The 27,959-nt window shown below is 47.5% G+C and overlaps 1 protein-coding gene across 12 annotated transcripts in view; it reads right to left on the bottom strand.

Moving 5' to 3' along the window:
* The window catches only part of ARHGEF33 (Rho guanine nucleotide exchange factor 33), a 99,258-nt gene that overhangs the window by 4,501 nt on the left and 66,798 nt on the right, over positions 1-27,959 (bottom strand). For 10 of the 12 annotated variants that reach the window (XM_060186890.1, XM_060186894.1, XM_060186893.1 and 7 more), the window contains 8 exons: positions 23,656-23,785; positions 23,056-23,188; positions 19,409-19,492; positions 18,097-18,180; positions 15,558-15,706; positions 12,556-12,714; positions 9,076-9,802; positions 2,330-2,469 (listed from right to left, as the gene is read on the bottom strand). In XM_060186890.1, coding sequence (XP_060042873.1) covers positions 2,330-2,469; positions 9,076-9,802; positions 12,556-12,714; positions 15,558-15,706; positions 18,097-18,180; positions 19,409-19,492; positions 23,056-23,188; positions 23,656-23,785 — 1,606 coding nt within the window. The remainder of the gene's footprint in view (positions 1-2,329; positions 2,470-9,075; positions 9,803-12,555; positions 12,715-15,557; positions 15,707-18,096; positions 18,181-19,408; positions 19,493-23,055; positions 23,189-23,655; positions 23,786-27,959) is intronic. The other 2 variants (XM_060186895.1, XM_060186901.1) reach the window with 1 other exon arrangement.

Here is a 27,959-nt window from a genome sequence, read left to right as displayed (position 1 = left end):
CACTCAGCACCAGGAGAGCCACCCTTGATGGCTGGGACAGGAGGGGCAGCCCCAGGAGAGTCCTCGACCTACTAAGGACTCTGAAATGCATCCCAGGCACTGGCAGCATCTAGGGAACCCAGCAGCCCCCAACTGCGTGCCAGGGCATGGGGGACTCTGCAAGGACAATGCCTAGTTGTCACATGGTGAGTCTGTGGCCAGGACATACGTCCTTCTGATCTGGAGTGTGAAAAGGTGGGGGCCACTCAGTGTATCTGTGACAAGGTCCATCTGCAGAGAGGACCAGCCCCAGCCCTGGAGGACTCTGGGAAGCATCCATAACAATCTCCCAGCATGCTTTCCAACAGCAACCTGACCTGGGGCTCCGACTTCAGAGAAGCACATCCCCCACCTCCCCCCACACACATGCACACCACAAGAGGCAGCCAGACTCAGTCCAGGTGGCTCTCCTTCTGGCCATGGCTTCCAGCCTCACCCCTCATGGAGAATGAGTCCCTACCTCCCTCTGGAAAAGGAGAATCTAGAATTGGACCGGGTGGGTCCATTGCTCCCAGGCAGTGACCAGTCATCATAATATGTAGCAGAAGGCAAAGGAGGCTGCTAGTTTGGGTATCACAAGGGTTTAAGAAAGAGATGAGGGAGTCGGGCGGTGGCGCAGTGGGTTAAGCGCACGTGGCGCGAAGCGTAAGGACCGGCGGAAGGATCCCGGTTCGAGCCCCTGGCTCCCCACCTGCAGGGGAATCGCTTCACAGGCGGTGAAGCAGGTCTGCAGCTGTCTGTCTTTCTCTTCCCCTCTCTGTCTTCCCCTCCTCTCTCCATTTCTCTGTCCTATCCAACAACGATAACATCAATAACAACAATAGCTACAACAACAACAAAAAACAATAAGGGCAACATAAGGGAAAATAAGTATAAATTTTTTTTTTAAAAAAAGAAGATGAATTCTGTGTCTGGGCAGTGGCACACCCAGTTAAGAGCACATGGTACTATGCATACGGACCCAGGTTCAAGGCCCCAGCCCCCACCTACAAGGGGTGAGGAGCTTCAGAAGTAGTGAAGCAGGGCTACAGGTGTCTCTACTTCTCCTCTATCTCCCCCTTTCTTCTTGATTTCTCTCTGTATCTATATCTAATAAATAAATAATATGTTTTAAAAAGAAACACAAAGAGATGGGTTCAAGCAGTGCTCATAGGCGTTTGCAGCCCAGAGCCGCCTACATGCCCAGATCTGTGCCCACCTGTCTCCACCCTTCTCCCAGCTATAGCAGGTGGGCACCGGTGATGAGACACACTTTCACATCAGAACTACACTCTCCCTGGGAGAAGGATTAGACCAGCCACCCCAAGAAACCCTCCCTGGCTCCAGGTCTGCCTCTAACTCCCAGCCCAGCCCAGCCCAGCCCAGCCGTCACGCGTCCATCCCTGCCTGCAGGAGAATGTGCAGCCCTCCTTTCCTTTCAGGCAGCTTTGCACACACACACCCCTCCCTGCTCTTCTCCCTCCTGTAAACTGCAAAGCCCTGCTGCTTGACTGCAAGAACCTTCCCTAGCAAGACAGACTTAGGGGTCCGGAAGCTCTAAGACGGAACACAAAGTCAGGCTGTGGGCCAGCTTTCAAGAAAGGGAGCGTGGGGGAGAGAACAGGCTCGCTCAAGCCAGCAATGGTCAAGTGTATTCTAACATTCATCTTTTCCTTTCTCAACATTTCATGCTGGGGTCTAACCAGTGTCTCCCAGCCTGAGACAGAATGTTGGCTGGTATGTCCTGTGGGTAATTTCATATAAGAACTTAACACCTCAGAAGGACCTTCTGTGAAGTATTTGGGAAACTCCATTTAAGGCGATTTTTTTTTTTCACTCTAGCCGAAGTCACACCCATGCAATCATTCTGCTAGGGAAGCCACCAGCAAAAGTCCCAGTGAACATGAACTACCATCTGGAATAAGCACAAGCCCCTAGAATTCTGATGAGTATCACCACACCAGCTCCAAAAAATTTCCCATAATGCACTCTAAGAGCTCCATTCTTCTCAGCTCCCTCGTCTCGGGGCTTTGGGAACAAGGAAAGGGAGCCAGAATACAGAAGAAGCAGAGGAGAGCGAGAGCGAGAGCGAGAGAGCGAGAGAGAGAGAGAGAGAGAGAGAGAGAGCACTAAGTTTGCTTTTACTCAAGAAGGTTCTGGTGAGAAAGACCCCCCCCCCCCCCATGCAGGCACTGAGCTGGAAGCAGATGTGTAAAACCAGGCCTAAGTGGCTCCTGATGGCTGTTACAACCTCCACACTTAGCCCCAAGGGAAACAAGTGACAAAGCTGTCTTGTCTAAGGGCTACTCACTTCTTTTTAAAGAGCTTGCGGAAGGAGCTGCGAAAGCCCCCTTTCTGGTCTTGCCTGGGGTTTTGATCGCTGAAAGATGTTTGTTCACTTTCTCTTTCTTCCTTTGGACAGAATCGAGTGGTGTCTTCTAAATGCATCTCCTGAAAGCACAAAAGAGGAGTGTTTTTTTCCCCACTCTTTTCTCAAGTTCATCTCTATTCTGACTATGGGACAGGTTTTGTTACTTCGCTGTTGTCACTTAACTCTCCCATCCCAAAAGACTAGTGGTGGCACCCTATTCCAGGGAAAGCAAGCCTAGGTTAGTGGAGAAAACCCCATGGACAAAGGATGATTTCTTGACGAGTGTCATCTTTTTACATATCAAGGCAAGGGTATCTACGTTAGTCTTATAAAAACAATAGTTAAGTACCTCAGGGTAAAGGAAATTGGTTAGTGTTGAAAGGAGACAGAGATTACTTTATATTCTGGCACCAGCAGTCTTTCTGGAAGGCCAGCTGCAGTGCTCCATTCGCTCTACAAAATAGGACTGTGCCTTGATTCTCACACTGATTCTACATTCACACCCCTTACTCTCCATTTCAGACAGAAAGATTCAGAAGTAAATGCCAACTAATATTTCCAACACGTTAATATGCCTTTAGTACTTCTTTTATAATTCTTGATCTTTTGCATTTGGAGAGTAAATAAGCATTAAATAAAAAATAGCATCCTATCTTTCTTTTGTGGTCTCTAGGTTCTTTTTAAGTGGCCTATGGGGGGGGGGCGCACCTGGTTGAACGCAGGTTACAATGCAAAAGCACCAGGGTTGGAGTCCCCGATCCCCACCTGCAGGGGGAAAGCTTTGTGAGTGGTGAGTACAGTGTCTCTCTATCTCTCTTCCTCTCTACCTCACTCTTCCCTCTCAACTTTTTTTTTTTCCCTTTTGTTGTCCTTGTTGTTTTTCATTGTTGTTGTAGTTATTATTGTTGTCGTTGTTAGATAGGACAGAGAGAAATGGAGAGAGGAGGGGAAGACAGAAGGGGGAGAAAAAGACAGATGCCTGCAGACCTGTTTCACTGCTTGTGAAGCGACTCCCCTACAGGTGGGGAGCCGGGGGCTTGAACCAGGCTATCCTTTCGCCAGTCCTTGCGCTTTGCGCCACATGTGCTTAACCCACTGCGCCACCGCCTGATTCCCCCCTCTCAACTTCTGACTGTCTCTATCCAATAAATAAATTAAAAATTTTAAACATTTTTTAAAATGTGGTCCAGGAGATGGTGCAGTGGATAAAGCACTGGACTGTCAAGCAGGAGGTCCCAAGTTCAATCCCTGGCAGCACATGTACCAGAGTAATGTCTCTCTCTCTCCTCCTATATTTCTCATTAATAAAGAAATAAAATAGAAGTGATATGGTGAGTAAAATAGGTGTGTGTATATTTATATATTCTCTGAGAAAAAAATGTATCTTCAGGTGACGGAATTTTTTAATATAATTTTTATTTATAAAAAGGAAACACTAACTCCTGAGGCTTTCTCCTTGGACAACTCCTTGCGGGGAAAGCTGAGGATGAGCAAACAAAACTTTCTGCAGGCCCACAATGGCCAGGGCCTCCGGGCTGCCCAGCCCGCTGATGACCCCCTCAGCCTCCTGGACCCGCTGTGGACACTCAACAAGACCTGAGAGGCTTTGCCTGCTGGGCCTTACACTACACCTCCCCTCCCTGCTGCCCTCGGCCCTGGCAAGGTCCTCTCCACCCCTGTGGGGAGAGCTGCACTGCAGGCCTGTGGGTCCATTTCTGACACTTTCAGCCCTTTGCTACTGACATAATAAACCCAGCTGTTCCATGGTGGAAAAAAAAAAAAAAAAAAAAAGGAAACACTGACTAAAACCATAGGATAAGAGGAGAACGACTCCACACAGTTCCCAGAACTCCATATCCCATCCCCTGCCCTGATAGCTTTCCCATTCTCTATCCCTCTGGGAGCATGGACCAAGGGACATTATGGGGTGCAGAAGGTGGAAGGTCTGGCTTCTGTAATTACTTCCCTGCTGAACATGGGCGTTGACCCAAATCTTCATCTGCAATATTCTAGCCTTTAGGTTCATGATTAATCAATGATTCATTTGCCTTTATATGTTAACCCTTCTTTCAGGTGACTGAAATTTAAAAGCCTAATTTTATGTGATTTTATATTTTACAGTTATTTTTTTCCCACCAGAGTCCTGCTCAGCTCTGGCTTATGATGGTGCTGGGGATTGGACTTGAAATGTCTGGTGCCTCAAGTATGAAAGCCTTTTTGCATAATGATTCTGCTGTCTCCTCAGTCCCAACAGCTTAATTTTAAATAACCTTAAGAGAATCCAAGAAGTCAAAATAAAAATCACCCAAATTATGCCCTAGGAGTTTCATAGATTGAGTAAATAATTTCTTGCTGTTAGTTTATTGCACCAAAGTAAAGGACTTGGGGGTGGGGTGGAGAAGGCTCAGGTACCTGGGACATGATGGCAGAGGAGGACCTAGTGGTGGCTGAATTCTTATGTGGAAAACTGAAAAATGTTACACATGTACAAACTATTGTATTTTCCTGTTGACTGTAAACCATTAATCCCTTAATTAAAAAAAAACTATAAATTGAAAAAAACTACAAAAATAACTTTTAAAAATAATTTCTTGCTGACAGAAAAGCAAGAAATTAGTTTTTTTTGTTTGTTTTTGTTGTGTTGTTGTTTTGTTTTGTTTTTAGGAGACATATAGACTTTACTTTGAGACCTTTGCTTCTGGCTGTCATAGCAGAGCTAGAGATTCTCAGACAGTCCATGGAGCCTCCTAACTAAACTAACCAGCTTGAGCCTTACTGGCTGTTTCTGAAGGTGTGGTCCTGAGATTGTAGGGTCAGTTGTGTGTGTGTGTGGGGGGGAGGTCTCTATTTAAAATGTAGATTTTGAGATCCACCTGAGACATTCTGAAAGTGGGCCTCGGTAATCCATATGCCTGTTTAGGGTTTCAGAACCAGGGTTTTAAGACAGGGTCCTGCTCACGTGCCATTAGTAGTTATTTGGTGGTTTTTAAAAATTTTTTATATTTATTTATTTATTTTCCCTTGTTTTTTATTGTTGTTACAGTTATTACTGTTGTTATTGATATCATAGTTGTTAGATAGGACAGAGAGAAATGGAGAGAGGAGGGGAAGACAGAGAGGGGGAGAGAAAGATAGATACCTATAGATCTGCTTCATCACTTGTGAAGTGACTCCCCTGCAGGTGGGGATCCGGGGGCTCGAACCGGGATCCTTATGCCAGTCCCTGCGCTTTGCACCACATGCGCTTAACCTGGTGGGCTACCGCCCAACTCCCCCCTTAATGGTTATTTGAATCTTGCGAAAATGGTAATTATATCAATAATTTGGCAGGTCTAGAATAGGGTCCAAATTGTGCATTGATAACAAGCTACCACATAATGTATCCACTACAAGCCCAAAGACTGCACTTGAAAAGGTGAACTTGTCAGGATAATTTAGGAACTATTTAGTTCATTAACAGTTCAAGGAAAATGCTTCTTTGGGATCATGACCTTGATAAAATCTTGCATTTGCATAGCATCCCATGCTTTAAAAGCGTATTCACAAACTTTATCTTATTTAGCCTTACCCTCACAAGTACCCTGTGAGGTAGGTCAAGTATTTGTAATATTATCTTTATAAAAGAAAAAAAAACTGAATTCACAGAGAAGTCAAGTAGATTGCCTTAAAAACACACAGTTACCTGACAGCCAAGCTGGGACTAGAACTTAGATCTCCTGACATCCAGGCTGGCACTCTTTGCACTAAATATACTGTGGTTTTTGTTTTGTTTTGTTTTCCCTTTTGTTGCCCTTTTTTTTGTTGTTGTTATTATTGTTGTTATTGATGTCATCATTGTTAGATAGGACAGAAAGAAGTGGAGGGGGGGGGATACAGAGGGGTGAGAGAAAGACAGACACCTGCAGACCTGCTTCACCGCCTGTGAAGCGACTCCCCTGCAGGTGGGGAGCCGGGGGCTCGAACCGGGATCCTTACACTGGTCCCTGCCCTTCGTGCCAGGTGCGCTTAACCCGCTGTGCTACCGCCCGACTCCCAAAACATACTGTTTTTAATGACTCTGAGAATAGGATTAGGTGTTAACCAGTTCTTTTCAACAGGAGTGGAAGATAGAGTATATTTGAGAAGATGAAACAAAAGGAGCTTTGCACACTTCAGCAGGAAAGAGTTACTATCTTTAATGATAGGGCTTTTGAAAGGCTAAGGGTTTGCAATGAACACCTCCTGCCTGCTCCTACTTCAACCACACACACACACACACATTATCACACACACACACATTATCACACACACACATTATCACACACACACACATTATCACACACACACACATTATCACACACACACACACAGACATGTGCACAGGTACACACATGTACACACAGCCTCTGTGTGCCACCTTTCCTCAGGAATCCCAACAACCTGGACCTTCTCAAGAAAGAAAAATTTACCCAAAGACAAAAACAAGTAATATAAACTTAGCATGTCTGAAAATTTTACTGATCACTAAAAAAAAAAAAAAAAAAAGACCTCTTTTAACTGACCTCCACCTGAGACATCCTTAGTGTCTCTTCTGAATTGACTTGACTCATGTCTCACAATGTTAAAGGATGAAATCTGCTGTCCAGTATTTCGGGTTAACATTCCTTAGAACACTATTGTTGTTTGGTATGGCTGAGAGCCATAAATATATTATTCATGTTTACTTCTCATAAGTATAACTTGTTCCTGACAAATAGGTCTTGCCTAGCAATTGTTCTACTCTGAATTTCTCACATACTAGGGGGAAAAAAGACATTTTATTGAACATATTAAAAGCACTATATGTAACTTAGGCCACAACATTAACTTTTTTTTTCCTCTGTGACTGTTTTTATTATATACATATTAGTAATTACAAACATTTATTAATAAACTTTATATTCATAAATAGTAGTTAGTATCTTAAGTTGTTTACAGGAGGTGACACAGTGAATAAAACAAAACCCTCAAGTTTCAAGTTCCAATTTGGGTCCCCAGCATCACATGTGCCAAAGTGATGTTCTGGATCTCTCTGTCTCTGTCTCTCTCCCTCTCATAAATAAATAAATCCAAAAAAAAAAAAAAAGCAAGAAGCAGTAGTTTATATACTTCTGCTTTTAAAAGAGGAAAGCCATGACTTCCAAAAAGGATTACAGAACTGGAATTTTCATTCTTTTTCTTTGGATTTCAGTGCACCTGTGGATTATCATCTCAGTATTTCCAAACTGTTGTGTTTAAAATCAGTGTGAATGAAATAAATGTGAAGTTAGTTAGGAAGCTTTGTATGTATACCAATGCCCATCCCGAATCACTTTGAATTCATACTATTATTTCCTTTCTACTTCCCTGGTTAACGAGCTTTTACACTGAAACATATGACTGTGATCAATTTGTCTATAGAATTTACCTATTAAAAGCTTATACGGTTTAAAATTGAAAATCAGAACCAGACAGTATTCTGAGAGCCCTAGGAACCTCAGCAACTTTAACCACATGAAGTAACATGACTGAGACTGAATTCCTGGAGTCCAGGTAGAATCCAAGGACCAAAGCTCTTCATGATCCAGTTATAACTCTGTGTCTCCCTCTTTCCTGCACTAAGCCAGTGGTTTCTGGAGGACTGAGCTTGAGCGCCATTTATCTGAACACTCAGCATTTAGTACATACAGATCTAGGTGCAAGGCAGGTGCTCAGTATTTGCTAAGAATGAATGAATCTACTCCCACCCCCTTGGTAGTGAGAATTGTTGGGGATGTGAGGCCCTTATTCCTGGGAGGTCAAGCATCCTCACTGCTTGACATCAGTGCCAATTAATACAGGGAAGGTCAGTTCCTGAACTATATAGTTCTCAAGATGTATCCGTACAAAACCGCACTGTCAACCCTAAACACCATTTCTGAAAGAGCATAAATAAATAAATACCAGTGTGCTACTCTCTACTCCAACATAAATAGTCTTTGCTCTGATCCCATAAATCATGTATTGGCTCAGAACTAGTACCGTTTCCTGGACATCTACTTCAACATTTCTTTAACTGTCCTGAGGCTTGCAAGTTCCAAGGTGAAACACCAAATGCCAAACACTATTATGGAAGCCCAAAAGGGGGTATGTGAGTCAATGCTCACCTGACTATTGTGGGTGGGGTGGTCCTCATCCCACTAGAATCACCATGAAGTGGGGCACCATTGTCCAGTCAGATGGGAAGCAGGGAAGTGGAGGAATCTGACTCTACAGTGACTTGTGTTTTGAGGGGGTGTCCAACTTGGGACAACCACAGACAGGTAGGGCCATGGAGATGGGGAGCTAAATGGGGGTTGGGGGGAGCATGCACAGTGCTCCACTTGAACTTTTCAACCAGAGGGTGCTTTCTGCCAGCACTGGAAAACATGGCAGAGGTTTCGTAACTAAGGTGCAACTACGGTGCCCTCGCTGCATCTGGAAGGCAGAGAGCCCTCCCCAGCTCCACCACCCAAAGTCTAACCTGGAGAATGAGGTCCACCCTTGCTTGCACAGACACCGCCCACCCACACACACACACCCAGCACCCCAGGTCGCACCTGGCGCTCATCACCGTGGAGGCAGTTGATCCAGACTGTTTCCCCTGGTCCCCGCCCCCTCGGGGAGCCCCCCCCACCCTGGGGGGCCACGGGGGCGGCGTTTTACTTTACCCTCCTTACTTCCAAATAGGTCTGCTTTTCGCTTTGGGACCTCTGCTGGGGGAAGAAGGTCCGGGGTGCGGGCCCACGGGTGGCCGAGTGGGGCTGCGCAGGGCGCTCGGCCTTGAGGGGAACGCGGCCTCCGCTGCTGCTGCGGGTGCTGTAGAGGCGGGGGGCGCCCTCGGCCGGGGGGGTGCGCGGAAACTCCTTGAGCGAGCGGCTGAGCGGCTTGGCCTTGCCGTGGGCCTGGGCCTGGGCCTGGGCCTGGGCCTGGGCAGCCGCCTGCGCCTGGACCTCCAGCTTGTAGGCCGGGGACGGGGCGCCCTTGGGCAGCGCGTGCTCTGGCCGCTCGGCGTCCAGCGCGAAGCTCACGGGGCGCAGGAAGCAGATGTCCAGGCTGGACTCGGACGAGGCGTTGGAGCCCGTGTCGAAGAGCGCGGGCGCCTGGAAGGGCTCCTCCTCGTAGGGCGCGGCCGGCAGGGCGAACAGCTCCGCCCCGAACTCGAAGTCGTCGTAGGCTGCCGACCCGAAGCGCTCCTGCCCGCGGCCCAGCGGCTCGGCCTGCGGCGCCTCGAAGTCCAGCTCCGGGATGGCCTGCAGCGGCCCGGGCAGCGCGGGCACGTCGGGCTCAGCCGTGCAGAAGTCGGGGCGCTCGTGCTCCCAGTCGCCCGGCTTCCCCGGAGGCAGGCCGTCCAGCAGGCTGGGCTGCGGGCCTTTCTTGCCCGGGGGCAGCAGGTGTCTTTAGGGGAGACAGAACACAAAGGAAGCCGTGTGTTACTTCTTAAATGTGTGTTTATAAAGTTTGCTCTGGGAGTCGGGCTGTAGCGCAGCAGGTTAAGCGCATGTGGCCCAAAGCACAAGGACCGGCCTAAGGATCCCGGCTCGAGCCCCAGGCTCCCCACCTGCAGGGGAGTCCCTTCACAGGCGGTGAAGCAGGTCTGCAGGTGTCTATCTTTCTCTCCCCCTCTCTGTCTTCACCTCCTCTCTCCATTTCTCTCTGTCCTACCCAACAACAACAATAACTACATATTTTTTTAAAAAAAGATAATTCCACTTTTTAAAACTTTATTTATCTTACTGGATAAGACCGAAAGAAATTGAAAGGGGAAAGAATTAGAGCAGAGAGACAGAAACACCTGCAGCCCTGCTTCACCACTTGTGAGGCTCTTCCCCCTCACCCTGGCAGATGGGGAGCCAGGGGTTGAACCAGGGCCCTAGTGCACTCCACTCAGCATATCAGGTGCCTGCAACAGAGCCTGGGGCCTCAAGTAGGCAAGTACTGTCTCTGCAGCTGAGCTATCTTTGGCAACAAAGAAAGGCTGCTTATTATTTCTTTGGTGTATGTTTTGTATGCAGTGCCCAGGGCACCAACTACTCACCGAGCAGCCTGCCCAGGCCTTTTCGCTTTGCTGTTTTTAATTTGGGGATGGGGAGGAGAGATAGAGGGAAAGTCACCACAGCACTGTTCCACCACCCACAGGGGCTTCCCCCATGCTCTTTATGGTGCTCCCATGTAGTGCCAAGGCTCAAACCCAGAACCATACCCAAGGAGGACGTGTGCCTTACCAGGTGATTTCTCTCCTGGCCCGTTTGTTTGTTTTAAAGATGTATTTAGTTTTATGCATGAGACCAGAGGACCACTCAGCTCTGGCACATGTGATGCCTGGGACTGAAGCTGGGCCTTTATGCAGGCATTCCTGTGTTCTGCCTCTGTCCCTACAGGAAATAGGCTCTTCTGATCTGATCCTGCAAACAACCAGCTCCTAAACCTACCTGCAGACCCTCCCAGGACCTGTCACTCCACAAGCCATTCCTACCAAGGGGCTCCAACCAACAGGGTCCCCACATCCAAGCATGGAGTAACCTCACTTAGGAGCTACCATGTGGCCCTGGCTTGTGAGCCTAAGACGGGCATCATGGATGCTCTGACCCAGTACCACCCATTAGCCTCCCAAAGCACCTCTCCTCTTTGCATCGAATTTCTTGCCCTGGCAAAGTCCCACAGAGTAAGCAAAATAATCTATGGTCTACTTCCTAGAGGAGGAAACTAGGACCTGATTTTTTGTTTGTTTGTTTGTTTGTTTTTGCTAGAGCTCTGGCTTATGGCGGTAGGGTGGTGTGGGAGACTGAACCTGGGACTTCAGAGACTCAGGCATGAAGGTCTTTTGCAGAACCATTATGCTCTCTCCCCCACCCATAACCTGGTGTTGATACCTTGAGTCATGAAGGTGGTGATGGGATTTGCTGTCCTCTACCCTTCTATGTATATATGACATTTTCATAATAAAACCATCTGAAGGACTTTTCACTGTGAAAGTTGCTTGATAAGTTGTCTCAAACATCCACCCACAAAAATAAAATTACTAAAATGAAAGTTTGTCCAATTTCCTAGAGAACTGGTGTTTCAAATCACAGATAGCAGATGCTTCAGCTTGCAAGTGATTTCCTAGCTGGTCTGGAATCCAGTTGTCAGATGGTGCCACCATTGTACAGTGACCCAAACAGCTTATCCTGCTTGTTTATTCATATTTAATTCTACCACCAAAAACACATATAGAGACATTAATGGTGAGTATCCTCTGGTGATATTAAGATAAAAGTTAGATTTCACACTTCAGGGTATAAAGAACAGTAAAATGAAATATTGGCCTGACTCCAATCCTTCTTTTCATTTTGAAGACTGCTACTGAGTTTTTCCCAACACAGCAAGATGGCAGCCAGGGTCTAGAGTTCAGGGCTATCATTTGGAGAGCGCTATTGGTTGCACTTCAAAGATGATAAAATTTAACCACTCTTTAAAGAGTTGATCTACAAAGAGTGATCTACTTAAACTAGGAAAGCTATGGTCTCTGTGTAGGGTCCTTTCTCTACAGATTCTTGGCAGAAAAGCATTGTGGGCTTTATTATAGAAAGGTTTTTTAACAAATACTATGGAGTTTTCCCCTCCTGCTTCTCCATGTTTCCATGTCTGTCTCTCCCTGATGAGTGTTCTCATTTAAAATGATGTAAGTTCTCAGCCTGCAGACAGCAGGTGGCTGTGGGAACGGAGCTGACACAGTGACTTTCTGAAGAAGCTTCAAGAAGAATCAAGGGGGGGGGGACACTCTGCTTCCCCCTCAGACCTGTTTCTCCTCCTTGGATTTCTCTGATCTCTGCCTTGGGCTTCCCTGTCCCTTGCCATAACCTTTCAGAGATGGGAAGCAGGGCCCCGCCCTTCCAAGGCTCTGTGAAATGCCTCCCTGGCTCTCTTTTCCACTCCATCACTTTAACCCTCTCCCTCCCCCCCAAGAAATCCGGGCAGACAGTGGAGTGTGGGGCTGTGGGCATTGGCCTCCATCCACTAGGCCTCCCTCATCATCAGGGCCTTCCTCTGGGGTACAGGTGTTGGCTCAGTGACTGGCCCGTCACCTGCAGGCCAACTGCCAGCATCCCTCCCACCCCCACCTGGGATCCGGGACGCTGCCAGGAACCTTCCACACAAAGGGCGCTTACGTGATGGCCGGCGCCGAGCTGGGAGGGTAGGGCTGCAGCATGTCGTCTGCGTGGAGCCCGCTGTCCCGCACAGCCTCGGGGCCTCCTGCAGGGGGCGCTTCTGGGCAGGCGTTGGCGCACTGGGAAGCCAACCCTTTGTACAACTTCACTAAGCTGGACCTGGGATAACGGGAAGTGAGGGTGCTCAGGGGTGCAGTGAGAGTGTCTCTCTGAACTCACAGATGGAGCCGAAAAAAGACAAGTATTTCTCAGATGAGGTGCGGCTGAGAAAACCTGTCTCTCTGTGTCTCACCCCACCCCACCACCACCCCACGCCTTCTGGCCCAAGTCCCTCTAGGCATACGAGGGATAACAAAGTTGTGGGCTGTACACACAATAGGATTCTACTCAGCTGTAGAAAAGATAAGATCAGGAGGTGGTGCACCCAGTTGAGTGAGTGCGCACATTACCATGTGCAAGAATTCAAGACTGAGCCCCCGCACCCCACCTGCAGGGGAGAAGCTTCAGGAGCAGTGAATCAGGTCTGCAGGTGTCTATCTTTTTCTCTTCCTGTCTGTCTCCCCCTCCCCTCTCAATTTCTCTCTGTCCTATCAAATAAAAAATAGAAAGAAAAAATGGCTGCCAGGAACAGTGGATTAATAGTGCTGGCACCAAGCCCCACTGATAACCTTGGTGGCAATAAAAATAATAATACTAGGGAGTCAGGCGGTAGTGCAGCAACTAAGCACAGGTGGCGCGAAGCACAAGAACTGGCGGAAGGATCCCGGTTTGAGCCCCCGGCTCCCCACCTGCAGGGGAGTCGCTTCACAGGTGGTGAAGCAGGTCTGCAGGTGTCTTTCTCTCCCCCTCTCTGTCTTCCCCTCCTCTCTCCATTCTGTTTGTCCTATCCAACAACAGCGACATCAATAACAAACAATAGTAACTAGAACAATAAAACAACAAGGGCAACAAAAGGGAATAAATAAATATTTAAATAATAATAATAATAAAATAAAAACAAAACATGGTAAAATCTTGCTTTTTGCTTCAGTCTTGATTTTTTCCCCCTACAACATGGAAAAGGTGAAACAAGTCAGAAGGAGGGAAAAAAAAGAAAGAAAGAACTGAAGGGTCTCACATATCCATGGTATTTAAAAGACAAAGCAAGGGAGGTCAGGCGGTGGTGCACCTGGTTGAACACACATCGCAATGTCCAAGGACCCGGATTTGAGCCCCTGCTCCCCACCTGCAGGGGGAAAGCTTTGTGAGTGGTGAAGCAGTGCTGCAGGTGTCTCTCTTGTCTCTTTCCCTCTCTATCTCACCCTTTCCTCTCAATTTCTGGTTGTTTCTATTCAATAAGTAAATAAAGATAAAGATATAATTTTTAAAAAGACAGAGCAAGCGAAAAGAGGACTTATACAGGGTGATATATGTATGAACCCTGGCCCTGGGTCTGAAAATCTGGGGCTGGCACATAAGGGGTGGGGCTCAGGGGAGGTGTGAAGCTGGACCCCTGAAACAACACACATGTAGGACAGCATTTCCTCAATTAATAAAGCATGTACAATTTAGATGAATAAATGCCAAGCTGCCTACTCAACAGGACGCACGCTGCTACTGAATTGGCTGAGGAGTTGGGGCTGGGGGTAGGTGTGGCGTGAGGAGCTGTCCCCTGACTTGGGAAATGGCTTCTTGGGGGGGGGGCTTGGCACCCTCCCCTTTGGGTTGGTCTGGGGCTGAAGGGAGTCAGGTACTTTGGGAGCTCTGCTGGGGTTGCTGTCACTGGAAACTGGAGGCTTCCCCTCCTCAGCCCCTCCTCTCTCTTCTGAGTGTGAAGCTGCATGGCCTTGTCTACTTTATCTTTAACCATGACACACACTGCCACCTAGCTGCTTCTGAGCTGGCTGCTGGCTGGCCAACTCTCGCTCATGTTCTGTTCACTGCCGTCCGTCCACTCAGCATGTAGAACAAGATCTGGCACAGAGGAAGTACTCCTGTAGTCTTGGAGCTATTTGGCTTATCTGGCTGATTGCCTTTTGGTTTTGTTTATTTAGTTTTTGTTTTTATTGCTTTTTAAAAAGATTTTTTATTTTTACTTGATTTATTTTGGATAGAGACAAATCAAGAGGGAGAGAGAGAGAGAGAGAGAGAGAGACCCATGCATAGTGCTGACACTATGATAACCTGGTGGCAATAAACAAAAGAAATTAAAATTTAAAAGATAAAATTTTTTTCACTTAAAAAAAGAGATTTATTTTGGGCCTGGGCAGTGGTGGACCTGGTTGAGCGTACATGTCACCATGTGTAAGGGACCTAAATTTGAGCCCTCAACTCCTCACCTGCAGTGAGGGAAGCTTCACAAGAAGTGAAGCAGGTCCACAAGTGTCTCTCCTCCCTCTTTTTCTCCCCTCCCCTCTCAATTTTTCTCCGTCCTATCAAATAAAATAGATGGGGGGGGGAGAGGGTGTGAAGGAAAAATGGCCACTGAAAGCCGTGTACTCACAGCCCCAGTGATAGCTCTGGTGACTCTAAAAAATATATAAAAGATTTATTTCACTTATTTCTTATGAGAGAGAAGAGCCAGAGCACCACTCAGGTACATGTGGTGCTAGAGGTCAAACCAGAAGCCTCCAGTGTGCAGGTCCTGAATCACCACCCACTGAACCAGCCCCACATGCCCCTCAGCCCTGAGGCCTGGCCCTCTTCTTTTTTTTTAATCTTTTAAAAAATATTTATTTATTTATTCCCATTTGTAGCACTTGTTGTTTTATTGTTGCGGTTGTTATTACTGTTCTTGTTATTGATGATGTTGTTGCATAGGACAGAGAGAAATGGAGAGAGGAGGGGAAGACAGAGAGGGGAAGAGAAAGACAGACACCTGCAGACCTGCTTCACCGCCTGTGAAGCGATTCCCCTGCAGGTGGGGAGCCAGGGGTGTTCGAACCAGGATCCTTCCTCGGGTCCTTGCGCTTCGCACCACCGGCGCTTAACCCGCTGTGCTACCGCGTGATGCCCCCTCTTACTTCTTGAGCTTCTTGCGCTTCTGGATCAGCAGGTCCTCGTTGCACTGGAACAGCAGGGTGTAGTGGGAGATGAAGACACGCAGCCGCTGCACGCACACCAGCAACAGGTAGTAGTCAGGGTGCTCCTGCTCTGTGAACTTCAGCACATTCTGGGGGGTGGGAGAGGCGGGGAGGAAAAGCAACCGGGCTGCAGAATCAGAGCAAAAAGCACCTGCAGGGACGCACTCCCCTGGTCCTTGAGACTGAAATCTCCATGCAGGCTAACTCACATCATGCTTCTCAAACAAGGACAAATATTCTGACTTAAGCTGACTCTGAGCAAAGCCGGTGTGGCAAACAGCCTTCTGTCTGAGGGAGACAGAAGAGATGCCATGACTCTCACAGACTAGTTCATCCTTTTACAGGGATGTAACAGAGAAATTCCACAGAAAGCTCACATCAGCAAGAAAACATAATGGGTATATCCAGAAAAGAGTGGAGGGGGCACAGCAGAGATATTGATTGCATAGGGTAAATATCAAATGGCAGGTACATCGACCATCTCGGGACAGGTGCAACGCTTGCACAGTTCTACTGACTAGTCCCATATGGTATCGAGGTAGGTAATGTCTCTGCAGGTTAACAGGTCACAGTGTCTCCTCAGTTCTTGGGTGATCACTTTGGTGGAGGGGGAGACTTTGGCCTCCCCCAACACACTGACCTCTGGAAATCCATTGCGTTGTCCGCCTTACAGTGTTTGATTAAGTCCTAGTTTGTGCTGATCTGAAACAGGCATAAGCCTAGAATATCGAGATGTATCTATGGTATTAAACAGTCCCGCAAAAGCGCTGGGAGGCTGACAACTCTGCTGGGCGGCCTGGGAGGAGGCTCTTGCTCTTAGCCAGTGGTGTGTGTGATCAGGTGACAGATGCAAAGGCCGCAACCTCTGCTCTGTATCCATCAGCCCAGGGGTAATAAGAGTAGTGAGCCAGTTCAGCCAGGTGCAAAGGCATGACTCCATTTGGGCAAGGGGTCACCGAGGCCATTCTAACAGTTAGACCCCACAGGCAGTGCCCTAAACCCAGCAGGCATTGATGAAACTATCCAGCATCAAGGCTACTGGGATGGTGTGTGTGTGTGTGTGTGTGGGGGGGGGTCTGCACCCATCCTGGCTCAGCAGTGCCCCTCTTATACCACCCACTGTGTTGTAGCGGGCCATGTGTGCCAGCTGCTGCCAAGCACTGAGCCCTCTTCCTCTCTCTCCTCATTCAAGTGTGATCACATCCACTCAGGTAAGGATTACCTGCCCTCCACAAAAAGGAAACTCAGGCACAGTGAGGCCAAGCGACCTTCACCAGGTACCATCTATCAAGTTGCAGGATTTGAGTTCATTGGACATCAGGAACAGAGCTCTGGCTCACTTGCTCGAAACACCTGGGTTTTAGTCCTGGTGTTTCTGCCTACTAGGTGTGTTAATCTAGGTCAAGCTGCTTAAAGTCTTTGGTGCGCCCTTCATTATCCAAAACATGGTGGTGATGTTGCCTATTGGGGAGAGGGATCGTTAACAGGAGTGAATAAGGTCATTGTCATGAGAAGATGCTTCAGAATTTAAAATCACATACAACTGAAAGGTGTTGCTCATCTTGTTTTGTTTTTTCACTCTGGTAGTGGGCAACTTCTGCCTAAGCTAGACCCCAAGCATTTCTCAGTCGTTTGGGCTGGCTGGTCCACAATTAAGCAGGTGAGGTGGTATGAGAAGAAGGCTGTGCTGACATGCCTTACAAAGCTCATTCCTCTGAGCTTCTCCAGACCCTGTGGCAGAGGGTAGAAGTCAGTGAGTCCACTTCTTCCAGGACAAAGCACAGTGGATCCTTGGGCCAAAGCCAAAGAGGGTAGTGAGGGCAGCAGTGACAAGGGCAGACACACAGCTCTCTCTTGGCTGAGCTGAGGGTGCCTGCAGGTAGCTGCAGACCAAAGGCGCAAACACAGTGCGGGTTGTGTATATGTGTGTGGGGAGGGTGTTTGCTCCCGCTCAGCAGGAGCTGCTGCAGCAAACGTCAAGAGTGGGTGAGAAGTGGTGGGATCACGAGCAAAGAAAACATTTTAAAGAGAGCTTTTAGCTCATATCAGAAGGTGGTCATAAACCACGGCAATCTTAACCACTGTCGTCCTTCTCAGAAATACTGGGCTGTTGGAAAAGTCATGATGCATTTCTGCATAAACATATAAAGGAGGCCAGATGGCGACATACCTGTTGAGTGCACACGTCACCATACACAAGAGCCAAGCTTTGACCCCTGCTCCCCCTGCAGGAGGGAAGCTTCATCTCTCTATTTCCCTCTATTCTATTACATAAAGAAGGGGGGGGGATAAGAAAAGAAAAAAATGGTCTCCAGGAGCTGTGCACCCAGCAGTAACCCTGGTGGCAAAAGGCAAGGCAAGGAAAGGATGCCATGACTTTCTGACAGCCCAGTCGCAAAGACCCCTGGCTCTGCAGTGCCACCTAACTAGGAGCCTAAGGGGCTCAAGCAGGGAGGACCCCGCCCCACACCACACCTACCTGCAAGTGGATCAGGTACTCGGGGATGCGCTGGACAATGTGGAAGAAGAGTGTGTAGATGTCAGATTTGATCTCCTCATCCCCCTGTGTGAGACGGAGGGGTGTCACACTCCAGTGTTCCCCACACCCTGGGACCCCAGGCCCAGGCCCAGGCCCAGAGCAGCAAGAGTTAATCCCAGAGCGGCTCCTGCCTCCAGAGGTCAGGCAGGTGTCCTCCAACAGTCGCTCACTGCCCATTAGCCATCTACTACAGAGCCCAGGCCTGCTCTAGAAGCTGTCTAGCTGACCACACAAGCCCCATCTACCTAAATGTGGTGCTTAAGAGACACGGGCACTCAGGCATTATACTGGAGCTGAGGCTCTCCAGCAAGAAGCATCACTCATGGGGGCCAGGTAGTGGTGCACCCAGTTGAGCACAGTCATTATCATACTCAAGGACCCAGGCTAGAGCCCCTGCCCCCCACTTGCAGAGAGGTTGCTTCACAAGCAGTGAAGCAGGTCTGCAGGTGTCTGTCTCTCTCCCTCTCTCTCTCTTCTCACCCTCAATTTCTCTCTGTCCTATCAAATAAAATAGAAAAGACAGAGAATAATTGGAAAAAATGGCCACGGGAAGCTGTGGATTCAGAGTGCTGACACTGAGCCCATGGATAATTCCGGTGGCAAAAACAGACACCATCATTGCCATTTACTAATCGCCAAGAAGGGTGGACTGGAGCTTCAGGAGAGTGCGGAAGGAGATGAGAAAAACTGGAAACCAGCACAAGAGTGGGTTGGAGTTTGCCCATGCCCCCCTCCCCTGCCCTGCCCTGTCTCCCCCTTCCCCCCTCCCCCCACCCCTCCCCCTTCTCTCTTAACCATTTGCTGAGAACTGGCATGTGATGTGCAGCCTACTGGGGTGGGTGTCATGGGAGCTGTAACAGGCACTTAATAAGACAGAGACCCTCTTCTTGCAAAACTTAACTTTAGGGTTCCTCAACCATCTCCTCCTCTTGTCCTAAAGCAGCCAGAATCCTCCTTGATTGGTAGGTGCTTCTGGACACCTAGCTAGCAGGTCACTGCGGCAGTAGTGCTGTGACACGCCCAAAACCACAGAGGGAGCCCGCACACCCACAGGCACAGGTGGCCGAGATGGCTCTCCAGCCCAGCCTCGAAAGCAAGTGAGCCTCACAGGGGCTCTCTCTCCAGTGGCGGGGCCCTGGGGTCCAGGCAGGAATGGCAGTAGCTCAGCAGCAGACGGGACCTGGCCGGGCAGAGACCCTGGCACCTGCTTCATGTCCAGGGTGGGGACAGTGTCACGTGGGGGGGCACGTACCTCCTTCAGAACGACCACGTGCACCAGCGAGATGCACTCAGGCAGGTCTCTCAGGTAGGCAACATAATAGTCCAGGAAGTTATTCTGGGAACCAAGCACAGACATGCAGATGAGAACCTGGGAGCAGGGATGAGGGCGACTCACACACAGATTTTATGTGTGTGTGCGTGTGTGGTGTGACACCTGACCCCCATATAAGTGAGTTCACTGTTTCCAGGCATTTTCAGATAGAGACAGAGAGGGAGAGATAGCACAGTACCAAAGATATCTCCTCTCTCTCTCTCTCACACACACACACACACACACACACACACACACACACAGCAAGACACCCCTAATGCAGAATTGGACTCAAACATGGCTACCACATGCCCTACTGGGTGAACTATTTTCTGGCCTGTAAATGATATTTCTTTTTTAATTTTTATTTATTTATTTCCTTTTGTTGCCTTTGTTGTTTCATTGTTGTTGTTATTGATGTCATCATTGTTAGATAGGACAGAGAGAAATGGAGAGAAGAAGGGAAGACAGAGGGGTGAGAAAAAGATAGATACCTACAGACCTGCTTCACCGCTTGTGAAGTGACATCCCTGCAGGTGGGGAGCCGGGGGCTCAAACCGGATCCTTACGCCAGTCCTTGTGCCAAATGATATTTCTATAGTGTTAGGTGTGAAGGAAATGAGAGTTTTTCAAAGATTATCTTTATCATTCATTCTAATGAGTTCATTATTATGCTTTGAAAATCTCTTTTTTAATAGAACTATGGTGGTTATCTTTAAGAGGTAGGAGAGAGGGGACACAGAAGTATTGTGTTGGGTGTGATGAGCAAGGATACCATACAATTCTACCATCTTGTAACCTGCTATTAAACAAAATTAAAAGGGGGAAATAAGATAAAATAAAGTCTCTTTTTATCAGTCTTTTGGGGGACATTTGAGCACATATGTCACTATACACATGGACCCGGGTTGAAGCCCCCGGCCCCTACCTGCAGAAGGTAGGAAGTTTTACAAGTGGTAAAGCAGGTCTATAAGTGTCTCTCTTTATCTCTCCTTTCCCTCTCAATTTCTCTCTGTCCTATCAAAATAAATCTTAAAAAAATGATTGCTGTGAGTGGTGGGTTTGTTGTGCAGGCACCAGGCCCCAGCAATAACCCTAGTGGCGATAAAAAATAAAATAAATTAGGGGGTAGATAGCATAGTGGTTATGCAAAGAGACTCTCATGCCTGAGGCTCCGAAGTCCCAGGTTTAATCCCCTGCACCACCATAAACCAGAGCTGAGCAGTGCTCTGGTGTTTCTCTCTCTGTCTTTCTCTGCATCTTTCTCAAAAAATAAAATAAATAAAATACTTTAAAATAATAATAATAAAATAAAATAAAGATCTTTTGATTTTATGGTGACTATACCTACGGACTTGAGAAGCAACGCTCACAGCCCTGTTTTTATTTTAGACAGATCTTAGAAAGGATTTTAATGAATAAATTTATTGGTTGCTTTATCTCTGTTTGGATGTGGCACGAGGGGAAGATCCCAGGGCCTCACACATGTGTGACACCACCACAGAGGGGCCTTCCCAAAACGACGCTCTCATTCTGGATTTGAGAGAGAGAAAGAAGAGGGAACAGAGAGATACCACAGCACCACTCCACGGAGCTCCCCCAGTGGGGTGCCTGGTGCTCCCCCATGGCGCTTACACTCGAACCCAAGACCTCATACGTGACAGGCCCCATCATAACTCTGCTTTCATGAGGGCAAGTGAAAGGACAGACCAAGGCAGGGAGAGGGCTGGGCACATGAAGACAGAGCTTAGATGGCGACATGACGAGATGCCCATTTTCCGTCTCTCCGCTCCATCACCGACAGCCAGGTGGGCAGCTATTTATTGCCCAGGCTGTGGCTTCACCTGACCCACTACCTGCACAGTCACCAACGTAGTCATGGCCTCCTCCCCGTAGGCTCCAGGAGGAAGTGCTCAGCCTCCAGAGCTCCACACCTGCAGGGCCCCCAGTCTCAGAACAAGAAAGCACCCCAGATACAAGGAGGCAGACGTGTGTGTGTGCCACTCCCTGTGTGTGAGGCAGCTGTGGACTAACACCGTCACCCGCAGCCGAGACCTGCTGCCACTCACAGGCTGGTTGCCAGCAAAGCCTGGCTTACCCACCATCAAATATTTTTAATATTTATTATTTATTGGATAGAGACAGAAAGAAATTGAGAGGGGAGGAAGAGCTGAGGAGAGAGAGGGGGCCAGACAGTAGCACATCTGGTTAAATGCACACAATCTTTTCTGTTGTTGTTGGATAGAGATAGCCAGAAACTGAGATGAGGGGAGACAGAGGAGGAGAGAGACAGAAAGACACCTGCAGACTTGCTTTACCGCTCAAAAAGCTTTCCCCTGCAGGTGAGGACTGGGGGCTCGAACCTGGGTCCTTGTGCACTGTAACATGAAATGTACATAATCTGATACACAAGGGCCTGTGTAAGGACCCAGGTTTGAGCCCCCACTCCCCAGCTGTAGCAAGAGCACTTCACAAGCAGTGAAGAAGTTCTGCAGGTGTCTTTCTCACTATCTCCCTTCCCCCTCTCAACTACTCTCTGTCCAATCGAATAAAATGAAAAAGAAAAAAAAAAAAGACCCCTAGGAGCAGTGTGGGTAATGAGCCCCAGCAACCAGCAGCAAAGAAAAGAAGAGAGAGAGAGAGAGAGAGAGAGAGAGAGAGATGGGGTCAGGAGATGGCACACCTGGTTAAGCACATTGTAGTGCATAGGGACCCAGGGTCAAGCCTCTGGTCCCCACCTGCAAGGGGAAAGCTTCACGAGTGGTGAAACTGGGCTGCAGGTGTCTCTCTGTCTCTTTCTGTCTCTATCTCCCCCTTCCCAGTTTCTCTCTATATAATAAATAAATAATAATAATAATTAAAGAGAGAGACCTACAGCCCTGCTTCACTGCTTGTGAAGCTCCCTGCTGCATGTGGCTTTACCCAGAGCATCAGTCTGAAATGAACAGTGGTGGGGATTGAATTTAGGACCACACTCTTGAGAGTTCACTGATTTACCCACTGTACCACCTCCCAGGCCACAGGGGAAGTCAGCTCATTGTGAAAGTGCTGGCTTGCATGTCTTGCAACTGGGCTTGCAACCCCAGAGGCTGCAGGTTCAGTCCCCAACACCACCTTATCCCAGTGTTGAACAATGTTCTTATCTCTCATTCTCTGCCCATTCTGTCAAATAAGTTACATATTAAAAAGAAGGAGACATTCATACCTGAAGCACAAAAAGCCACAGGTTCAATCCCCAGCACCACCAGAATCTGGAGTTTAGCAAACCTCTGGTAATAATAATAATATAAGAAATAAATAATAATAAAATGAGGCAGCTACATGAAATCCCAGGAGTACTCACTCTGAAATTCACACATTCTAGATTCTCCATTCAGAGAAGCAGCAAGGGCTGCAGAGAGAACCCAACATCAGAGCCTAGGACTTGCATGCCACAGACCCAAGAACTCCGAAGTTCAATCCCCAGCACTGCCTGGTTTCTCTCTTTCTCTCATGAAAATAAGTAAATCAGAGAGAGAGAGAGATGGGCCAGGGAGACAGAGTTATACACCATAGGCCAAGTTGGCAAAGGACACACAAGAACTCACCTCATCATTCGTCAGCTTCAGGAACAAGTCTCCGAGGACCCCTTGGCGAGGCCACTTGAGGACCCTTTCCTGCAGCGCATGAAGCAGATCCAGGTGCTGCTGGACCAGGTACCGCAGAGACCCAGGGAAGAGGCTGGAAACAGCCCAGAGTCAGGGGAGAAAAGGCCTAGCTGATCAAGTGCAGCAGGCCCCGTCTCCCCATCCCAAGAGGCAGCTGAGTGCCCACTCTGCAATCAGGGCTCCACCAACAAAGCTGGCTGCTGCCTCCTCACAGCAGAGGCCCAGGCCCTCTAAGGGCCCTGAGTGGAGGATCCCCACACCTACTTTGCACCTGGCTGGCCACATCATGGGTGACACTGTGGTGGCCATGTTTTAGAGTCCTTTGCACTTACTCATACAGTTGTCCGATCACTTCATCTGCCAAAAATCTAAATTTGAGACTGGCATGGGTTCCCTGCTGAGGCTGCCTCATCTCTTTCCAACTATTCTTTCAGGAGCTCTGGAAGTTCCCAGAATCCCACCTCCCCCCAGTGGAGACAAGAGACAACTTACCTTCAGTCTGGATCAACCTGACAAGCAAAGGCACGCATGCACGGGTACCTTCTCTCCTTGGCGTTCCTCTTCCCATCCGAGCCCTGGAATGTGGCCTTGATCTTCAGGATCAGAGAGATGTTGATAACATACTTCCTTTCTGATTCAAGCAGTTCGAGGGCCACAGTCTGCCTTTTAGCTTCAGAAACAGACCAGAGGGAATGCCCATTAGCCCTGCCTCCCCCAAGCCCTGTTAGAATGGCAGAGGTGATGAATAGCTCTTGGAAGCAAGAAAAAGCAAGTACGGGGAAATGGACACGAAAGGGTCACCTGTCCAAGGTCAACTTGCTTCCGGGTTGACGTTTAAGAATTATAAATTGGGCTTCAGAGATATCTCACAGGGTAGGGCACATGACTTGCAAATCACAAGACCCATGTTGGGACCCTGGCACCGGATGGGAGTGCCAAGGCTCTGGAGAAACCTCTGGTGCTCTGGCATGGCCTTTACTCTCTCCTTGAGTAAAACAGTTGGTTTGGTAAGATTGTGAATGGGTGAGGCCCTCTATTGAAAAAGAGGTACGGAGGAGGAGAAGAGAAAGAGAGAGGAGGAGGAGAAAAGAAAGAGAGAGGAGGAGGGCAAGGAGAAGGAGGAACAGAGAGAGGAGGAAGAAAGGGAGTTGAGGAGGAAGAGGAGAAGGAAGCCAGGGAGAAGGAGGAGGGGCAGAGGAAGTGAAGAGAGGAAAAAGGAAGAGAAGGAGAAGGAAGAGGAGAGGGATAGAAAGGAGGAGGAAGAGGACGAGGACGAGGACGAGGAAGAGGAGCCATTTATCTGTAAACAAGAGAGAACCAGAGCTTCACTCTCCTGGGCATCAAACTCAGGACTTCATAAGTGCAAGGCCTACGCTCTTCCGCAGCTCCACCTTCTAGGCTACTCAGACGTTTTGTCCTTTTTACTGAAGGCTTCTCTATTCAAAATAAATAATGAGCTAAGGGTCCTCAGCTAACCTGAATCCTGCTTACACTATAAAATAATGAGAAGTGTAGGGAGTCGGGCAGTAGCGCAGCGGGTTAAGCCCAGGTGGCGCAAAGCGCAAGGACTGGCGTAAGGATCCCGGTTCAAGCCCCTGGTTCCCCACCTGCAGAGTAGTTGCTTCACAGGCAGTGAAACAGGTCTGCAGGTGTCTGTCTTTCTCTCCCCCTCTCTGTCTTCCCCTCCTCCCTCCATTTCTCTCTGTCCTATCTAGCAATGACGACATCAATAACAACAATAATAACTACAACAATAATAAAAATCAAGGGCAACAAAAGGGGAAATAAATAAACATAAAAAATTAAAATAATAATAATGAAAAGTGAAAATTCTATACGCATATTTTCTAAAAGGAGAAAAAAATCAATGAATAATTATGCAGAAATGAAACTTTAAGAAATCTTATAATTAATATCCTCAAAGAGATATGAAAAAAAATTCTCATGTTATAATAATTGTGAAATGTTTATTTTTTTTCTAAAAGAAAATAATTGGGGTGGGGCAGGGCGGGTGGTGGAGCACTGGGTTAAGTGCACATAGTATGAAGTCCAAGGACCCACGCAAGGAGGCTAGTTCGAGCCCCCAGCTCCCCACCTGCAGGGGGGTCACTTCACAAGTGGTGAAGCAGGTGTGTAGGTGTCTACCTTCTTCTCTCCCTGTCTATCTTCCCCTCTCCCTCTCAATTTCTCTCTGTCCTATGCAAAAAATTGAAAAAAATGGCTGCAGGAGCAGTGCATTTGTAGTGTAGGCGCCAAGCCCCAGCGATAACCCTGGAGGCAAAAAAAAAAAAAAAAAAAAGAGGAAGAAGAAGAAAAGAAAAAAGGACAGGAAAGGAAAGGAAAGGGAAGGAGAAAGGAAAGGGGAAAGGAAAGGAAAAGAAAGGAAAGGAAAGGAAAGGAAAGGAAAGGAAAGGAAAGGAAAGGAAAGGAAAGGAAAGGACAAGGCCCACCTCAGGAAATGCCTCTCAGGTAGAAAAGCGTGAGGCTCTGGTCTCTCTCTTTAAATAAGGAAATCAGACAAGAAACACTCAAAAATCAGGAAGAAACATTGAGTCATTTTTTTTAAGACTAAGGGAGGGAGGAGGGGTAGTATAATGGTCCTACAAAAGACTTTCATATCTGAGGCTCTGAATTCCCAGCTTCAGTCCCCAGCACCACCATAAGTGCTCTGGTAAAAATAAATAAATAAATAAATAAATAAATATTTTAGGGCCTGGAAGGTAGCATAATGATTATGCAAAAAGATTTTCATGCCTTTTATGAACCTGGGCTCTGAGGACCCAGGTTCAGTCCCCAGCACCACCATAAACCAGAGCTAAGCAGTGCTCTAGTATCTGTCTGTCTGTCTTTCAATCTGTCTCTCTCATTAAAGTAAATACTTAAAAAAAAAAAAAAGACTAGTGAGTAAGAAGTTAAAGTGAAGAAAAATCTATCGCCTTCTCTCCCCCTCCAAAAATGGAAAAAAAAAAAAAAAGAGGAGGAGAATGAAACATACTAAAGAAATCTAGAAGAGGGGGAAAAAAGATGACAGTAAAGAGAGCCAGGTGGGGGAGATAGCATAATGGTTATGCAAATCAACTCTCATGCCTGAGGTCTCCAGGTCCCAGGGTCAATCCCCTACACCACCGTAAGCCTGAGCTAAACAGTGGTCTGGTAATAATAATAGTAACGACAACAGCAGCAATAATAATAATAAACTTAAAAAGCCAACCCGGTAGGGTCAACATCAACTTAGCAAAAGTTTCAGGGAAAACAAGAAAATGGGTGAGGAGACATAATCATAATAATAATGGGAAAAGGCGTCAAGGATGCACGTTTGTTTGTTTCCACTGCACTCAGCGCACTGAAAGAAAACGACACTCTGGGCTGGGAGGCAGCTCAGCAGTAGAGTACAGTACTTGCATGCGTGAGGCTATGGGTTTCATCTTTTTAGGTGAGCAAACAAAGTTTCTAGAAGTGCAGAAATTCACCTGGGAGACCTACCCCTTTCTTTGTCAATTAGAAGAGCTTCCTTAAAAGGAACCCAGGCCAGGAAGGAGGCTCAGCAGTGAAGCCTAGGATTTCTCTGTGTGGTTGTGATTGTGATTCCCCAGAACCACTTACAGCAGGAGTGGTAAGCTGCCATCGCACCCCTCTCCCCCAATAAATGGAAAAGAAGCCAGACACCAGGCGGTCTCCTCAGGCACTCTCAGTTGTAAAGCTTCTAGTCCCTAGATTCATCCTGTTCTTACAGCTCTCAGCTTGCAAATCATCCTAAATACCCATCTACTGATGACTGGACAAAAAGATAACAGCACAGATAAGCAAAGAAACACTACGGGGGCTAGGGTGGTGGCACATAGGGCCAGGCGGTGGCACAGAGGGCTAGGCAGTGGCACCTGATTAAATGCTCACATTATTGTGTGCAAGGACCCGGTTCAAGCCCCTGGTCCCCACCTGCAGAGGGAAAGCTTCACAAGTGGTGAAGCAGGGCTACAGATGTCTCTCTGTCTCTCTCTATCCCCCACTCCCCTCTCAATTTCTCTCTATCTTATCCAATAGTAAATAAAAATATTTTTAAAAGAAAGGGAAAAAAAGAGTACTTGGTCATAAAAAAGGTGACATGATGTCATTCAGGATAAAATGGGTGGAACTGGACAACTACCAGATGGTTTCACTTACATCTGAAATATAAATAAAGCCAACAAACTTGCAAAAAATAACGTGAGAGAGATAGCATGATAGTTACACGAAATGACTCTCCTGCCTGGGGCTCCAAAGGCCCAGGTTCAGTCCCCCACATCACCACAATCCAGAGCTAAGCAGTGCTCTGGTTAAAAAATAATGATAAAACAATCACAATAATGGCCTTCAAACTAACCATTAGAATCTGTGGGTACTATGGTGACTATTAGAGGAACAGGGAGGAGGCAGAAGGAGGTAGAACTAGGATTCTTTCCCTGTGATGTAACAGAGCTTTGGTGGTGGGTGTGTACGTAAAAACATGCAAAAGACCAGGTGGTGGCGCACCTGGTTAAGGGCACACACTACAGAGTGCCAAGTACCAGGGTTCAAGCCCCTGGTTCCCACCTGCAGGGAGAAAGCTTCATGAGTAATTAGGCAGTGCTGCAAGTGTCTCTCTGTCTCTTTCTCCCCCTCCCTTTCAATGTCTCTCCATCTCTATCCAATTATAAATAAACAAAATATTAAAACAGATAATTTTGAAATTATTTGAAAAATAATTTCAAAAAAATAAAAAGAAGTAAAAAGAATAAAAAGAAATAAAAACATGCACACATATGTAAACCTACACTCCAAAATCTTTTTGATGCCTTATAACACATCAATCTCCATTTATTTTAAAG

This window comes from Erinaceus europaeus, chromosome 3, assembly GCF_950295315.1.
Source record: "Erinaceus europaeus chromosome 3, mEriEur2.1, whole genome shotgun sequence".
Classification (NCBI taxonomy): domain Eukaryota; kingdom Metazoa; phylum Chordata; class Mammalia; order Eulipotyphla; family Erinaceidae; genus Erinaceus; species Erinaceus europaeus.
The sequence above is the reverse complement of the archived record's forward strand: the minus strand, read 5'-3'. Positions and strand labels throughout refer to the sequence as shown.